Here is a 6000-nt window from a genome sequence, read left to right on the forward strand (position 1 = left end):
TCAACACTGCCAGGGATGGGGCAGCCACAGCTTCTGGGGGCACCCTGGGGCTCAGCACCCTCACACCAAAGAATTTCTTCCCCCTGTCTGACCCATGGAACCAAATGCCCTAAATGTAAGCTCAGGCAACTCGAGGTGATCCAGAGGCAGAAAACAAGAGAATGGTTGTGACCAGGCTGGGCACTGAGGAAACAGGAAACCTCTTGAAGAGCATTTCCTGCTTGGAAAAAGAATGCATGGGATGTCCTTGATACTTTGCCTGTTACTAGAAATTCCTAATTAAAAGCAGGGAAGCCTTTCAAGCACCAAGAACTTTTATAGATCCAGTTTATTCTGTGTTTATATGCATTTCACAGAGCTTGGCAGCCACACTAAGCAAACTCTCCCACTCCTTGTCACATTTTACTTTCCCATTCCAACCAGTCAGGGGCCATCACCACCACTCCCTGATCCACCTCCAACACAGACAGACAGCTGAGCCTTTCAGTGGCACCTTTGGCTTCCACAACAGCCAAGGAGAGGGGGGAAACCTCCAGCAAAACTTGTCCTGAAGCACTCCAGCAGAACCTTCCCCAGTACTGCACGGAGCACTCCCCCAGAACAGGGTCACCAGAGCTCCAAGAAAGGTGAGGAACATCCTCCTAAAGGAGCAGGATCTGTCCCTGCAACTCCTCCTCCCACACCAGGCAGCAGAGCAGGAGGGAGCTGCACCCCTTGCTGTAAAACCTCTTATTCCACTAATCCCCTTCCACCTCTTCCTTTCCTAGGACCCACTGACCCAAACCACAGGCACCAGCTGACATTCCAGCACTTTGCTGGGGAAAAATGAGGATTAGAGCCTGTTCCCCCCCCTGCAGATCCCCAGTGCTGGAGCAGAGAGGTGCAGGCAGCACATCCCATCCCAGGAGGGGCACAGACAGATCAGAAACTCACAGGGAAGCTGATAAAGAGCAAAGCCCCCGAGCTGCCCTTCAGCTCAGCCCCAACCATCCTGGGATCAGATCCCCTGGGCACACATCCCTGGGGGATGCTGATGGCACAGCCTGGCAGGTGAGTGCCCACCCAGCCCAGAGCAGTTCCCTCCCTGGAAGAGCCCTGGTTGGTTTTCTTCTGGATGCTCTGTTTTGTTTTGTTGCTTTTTACAGGTAATTGCATCCCTACCAGAGCTGCTGCTGACACAGCTCTGTGGAGGGGAGAACAATTCTTTGCATTCTCAGACATAACTCAGAGGCCAAAACTTCCCAAATGCAGCAGTAACCTCTGGGAAGCACAAAAGAGGCTACCCCAGACTAAAATCACTTCTACTGACACAGCTACATCCACAGTAAGGACTTTTATTAGCACAACTATTTCATCAAGGGACAAATCACCCTCTCCAGCCAACATAATTATATTAAGGAGCTTTTCTAAAGCATAAACCAGGCCTTTGATTCTGCCTTGACCAACAGAACATTCTTCAGGTACTTTCTTCAGTCACGTTGGCTCAGCCACGTTTGGGTAACACGACTGAAGTGCAGTTTTAAGGCTTTCCTGAAACTTCAGAAGTTATATCTGCCCACTCTGCTATTGCATCTTTGCTAGCCCCTGGCTTGCTCACATAGAAGAATTTATGTCAGGAAAATAAATGTCAGCAGCCACTTGACACAGGTAAAATGCTGCCAGGGAGAGGGCAGTGTGTAATTCCAGTGTGTTAAGGAAATAACCCTTGTGCTGCAGCCCCTAGCTGAGAAAGTTATAAACTCTCCTCACAAGTTGTTTAGCATCAGAGGGAAAAAAACCCCACCAAACCAAAAACCACCCCCTTTTATGTTTTTCATATAAAAATACAGGTAAAATGTTGGAAGCTAAGTTAAGGCTGCTACCCCAGAAGAAATGCAGCACACCAACTAGAAACAAATCTTGTTCCTGTGTTCACATCAACAGAATATCAACAGAGCTCTAAGGAGGAGGGTAAGGAAACCAGGAGAACAGTTGGGCTTCCAGGCAGCTCCCAAAGGCAGAAAGATGAGGAGGTTTAAAATGCACTGAGTTTTCCTGATGTAACTTACTGCAACAGCCTCTGTTTTAAAAGCCCTGGGAAAGCCCTCTCCTCACCTGTGATACCCACAGGCAGGGGTAAAGGAGAGAGGAGGAAGGGCAGGGCAGGCCTGAGAGCAGCACTGGTTTCACATCACCTGCAAAACAGAGAGTGGGAAACTGAGGAAATCATCTGCTGGGTGCTGAACTCATCTGGAGAGCCAGCCCCAGCTACTCAGCAGTGGGGAATTATGTCCTCTACCTGGCTTGCACATCATCTCTTCACCTGAGAGATCAAAGCTGCATCTCCAGGAAAAAAAAAAAAAAAAACACAGGAAAAAAAATGTTTCAGATCAGAAAAGACAGGAGAGGAAAAACTGATGACAAATGCAGTGTGACTTCTGAAGAGAAGCACTTCATGCAAAGCCACACACACACACAAACACCTTCCTGCCTGCCTGCCCCAGGTTAGCACCAGCCTGAGGAAAAACATCCTGGCTTGAAACCTCCCTTTTCAAGCTCACCCCAAGGCAGGGGTTGTTAGGAAACACACAAGCACAAGGTCAGTGATTCTCTTCACTAAACTGATGTAAACTGGAGCAGCAGCCAGCCCAATGAACTGTCTGAGACAAACTCAGTTCCCTACACTAGAATCCTCAGCACTGTGTCTGCAGCAGGTCTAAAACAAGTAAAACCACCAAAACAGATGGGATACAAGAAATCTGCTGAAGAAAACGAGCAGCAACACCAGCCAGCTCTGCAGCCACCTGAAGAGTGCAGCACAGCTCCTCACCTGGCAGCTCATCTGCTTCCCAACCCGGGGTTACCTTGGGGCAGCTCTGAGTCAGCCAAGAGAAAAATCCCCCCAGAGCTCTGTGCTGAAGGCTCTGCCTCCTCGACACCAGGATTCAGCAAGGAGCTATTTGTACTGGAAACTTTTGAGCAAACTGACTGCCAAGAGCTTTGTCTGTAGAGGTGGCAGGGACACTCCCTGGAGACAGACAGACAGACAGACAGACAGCATTCCTCCAGCCCACCCACTCCCACTCAGTGCAAACTACATGACCTGTAATGAAGATCTGTAATGAAAGGCTGAGACTCTCCACTTCTGCAAAGACAGTGCTGTGGGAGACCTGATGAGAGTCTTCAAATATGAAAACAGACCAAAAAACAATGGGTTTAAATTGCAGCTTGGGGGACACAGGTTAGACTTCAGGAAAGTGCCAGGGTAGTTAAGCACTGGAAGACATTGCATAGGAAATCAGAGGATCTCCATCATGAAAGATTTTTCAAGAGAAAATCAGAAAAACATCTTAGGTACAGTTGGGTGAACCTGTGAGGAAGGAAAATGGACTACCTGACTTAAGAATGTTCCTTCTGGAAGAATTTATATAATCTGTATCAGATGGGATTGAATTCTGATTTGAGACAAAGCTGAAAACAGCCTGGATATCATTTTTCATCAAGAACCCTAAGGCTTGGAGCAAACATCTCCTCCCAGGAAGACACCTCTGCCCCATTCCTGACCAAGTGGGATAACCCCCAATTTCTGCTCCATCTTGCACAGGACAGAACACCTCAGCTGGGGGCCTTAGTCCTTGGTCTCCCCCACAAGCACTGGGGAAGCAAAGAGAATTCTCCTTCAGTCTCTAAATCCCAGCCTAATTCATCCCAATTTCCTCCCCTCTCAGCTCTGGCAGAGGCAGCTCTGGCCTCAGATTTAACTGAGCTTGAGAGAGAGGAGGAATTAAACTCCAAAACAGATTTGTCACTGTTCCCTGCCTGTAATCCACAGCAGCATCTGTGGATATCCAGCCCGATGCTGGGAGCAGTGTTTCCTCATGCTCTGCCCGAGGAGCAGACCCAGCCAGGACTCACTGAGATGCTCCCCAAACCCCAAGGTTTCTGTTGCAGTGCTGACTGCCCCGGGCACCAGCAGCCACCTCCTGCCCTCCTCACAGCCACTCCATCCTCCTGAAAGCAATCACACCAGGGCAGCCAAAGGTGAAACTGGACCAAGAGAAGCACCCGGGGGCTGATTCCTTCTCTGGCACAGCAAGATCAACACCTGATCCCCTTCAAATGCACCCGGCAAGGGCAGCAGGACCAGGACTTGAGGTGCAGTTGTGACAGAACAGAAAGCATCAGGAAAGCCTGGGACAAAACTCCCACTGAGAGGGTGATGGGAGCAGGTTCCCCAAGTAACAAATCCATGTTTTCTTTGCAATGCTTTTTGCAGGGAACTCTTGCCACCTGTGCTCCATCTTCATCCCATACAGGGCAGCAGAGCCTGACCCTCTGGGAGGTGGCACTTTGGGGACAAACCTGCAGCCCAGCCTGGCACAGCACAAAGCGACCGGTCAGGAGGAGCCCAGCCCTCCCTGCAGAGCACACACCGAATTACACCTTTATTCACAGATTTACACCTTTATTCACTGTACAGCTGACTGTACCCCTGCCTCACCAGCAGTGCCCGCGGGCAAACACTCGCCAAGTTTATAAACTGTGACAAAACCAGGGGAAAAGTTCCAGCCTGGCACCAAGGGACCGCAGGAGGCAATCGTGTCCCTGTCCCTGTCCCTGTGCGGGGCTGAGCCGCTGTGTTGTGCTTTTCGGGGAGACACAGCTCAGTGTCACCATGTGCCGAACTCCCCTTCCCTTTAGGGACAGCGGATCCCGGCATCTCCCCAGCCTGGGGCTCAGGATGTTCCCGGTCACCCCCGGAGCTGCGGGCACAGCACACGCACACCCCGCAGCCTCTCCCCGCACCTCGGGCTCCTTAAGTCCGGCTGATGCCCCACAGGCAGATCCGGGGCACCGAGGGGACTGGGGGTGTTCATTGCGGTAAAACTTTGGGGTTTGATCCTCAGAAGCAGCCCCGCAGCCCTCCCGCGTCCCCTCTTGGCCTTTTGTTGTTCTTTCTTCTTTCCCCCGGAAAGCCGGGGCGCAGCACAGGGACGCTTCCCGAGGGTCCCTCCCGCAGCGCTGCGGTCCCGCACAGCCCGGTCCCGCACGGCCCGGTCCGGTCCCGCACGGCTCCTCCCGCCACCGGTACCCGGGGCGGGCCGGGGGGTTGGGCCGGGGCGGCCCCGCAACTACCGCCGGCGGGGCCCGGGACCCTGGATGCTTCATACCCGCTCCCCCGCACGGGCGCGTGCCCGCCGCCCGGGACCCTGCATGGCTCATAGCGACGTCCCAACCCAAAGGGGCCCCGGACTCTGGATGGGGAGGCGGCAGCACCGCCCCGTCGCACGGAGGGGAACCCAGGACCATGGATGGCGCCCTCGCCGCGTTCCGCCACCGCCCCCCCCACCCCCCCGAGCCCCCGCTTCGCCTCAACGCGCGGCTTCCCATTGGGGAGGAACCCCGGAACCTGTATGGCCCATACCACCGACTCACCGTGGAGGGGTGTAATTTATACAGAGTCCCGGGCCCCCCTACACACAATGGCAGCAGCTCCCACATTCTTCCCCTCAGAGGAGTTGGACTGAACCATGGGGCGGCGGGGGCACGGCCCCCCTCCCGGCCTCCGACAGAACCCGCCGGGCCCTGGGCGATACCACTGCACGTTCCCCCATCTTCCTTCCCCCCGCCCGGCTGGATGGACGCCGCCGCTCTCACTCACCTCGGCATCCACTGTGGCCATGGCCGGAGCCCCGGAGCGTAGCCCCGCCCCCTCGGCGGCTCCTCGCGCCTTGGCTCCGCCCCTTTCCCCTCCATTCTTCTCAATGGAGACGTTCCGCCCGACACCGCGCATGCGTGCGGCAACATGGCGGCCCCCGCGGGCCGTACGGCAACATGGCGGCGCCCGTCAGGAGGCCTCCGTACTGCCGGAGCAGGGCTTGGGCCGCTGCGGATGGGGTGATGCGGGGACAGACCCCTCGCTCCCCAAAAACCACCGGCTGGTGCTACCGAGACGACGGGTCTGGTCACCCAGTCCCCTTGGTTTCTCTCACCGCCCTTCCGGTGCTGTGCGGGGCCGGG

At 54.6% G+C, this 6000-nt stretch overlaps 1 protein-coding gene across 2 annotated transcripts in view; it reads right to left on the reverse strand.

Annotated features, from left to right (window-relative positions):
• EHMT1 (euchromatic histone lysine methyltransferase 1) overlaps positions 1–5692 on the reverse strand; it is a 93795-nt gene extending 88103 nt beyond the window's left edge. Inside the window, exon 1 of one of the 2 annotated variants that reach the window (XM_030461141.1) lies at positions 5642–5691. In XM_030461141.1, the coding sequence (XP_030317001.1) occupies positions 5642–5662 (21 nt within the window). In that variant the 5' untranslated portion in view covers positions 5663–5691. Of the gene's footprint in view, positions 1–5641 lie in introns of both variants that reach the window. The other variant, XM_030461142.1, reaches the window with a different exon arrangement.
• Between the last annotated feature and the right edge of the window lie 308 nt (positions 5693–6000).

This window comes from Calypte anna, chromosome 17 (genome assembly GCF_003957555.1).
Source record: "Calypte anna isolate BGI_N300 chromosome 17, bCalAnn1_v1.p, whole genome shotgun sequence".
In the NCBI taxonomy this organism is placed as follows: Eukaryota; Metazoa; Chordata; class Aves; order Apodiformes; family Trochilidae; genus Calypte; species Calypte anna.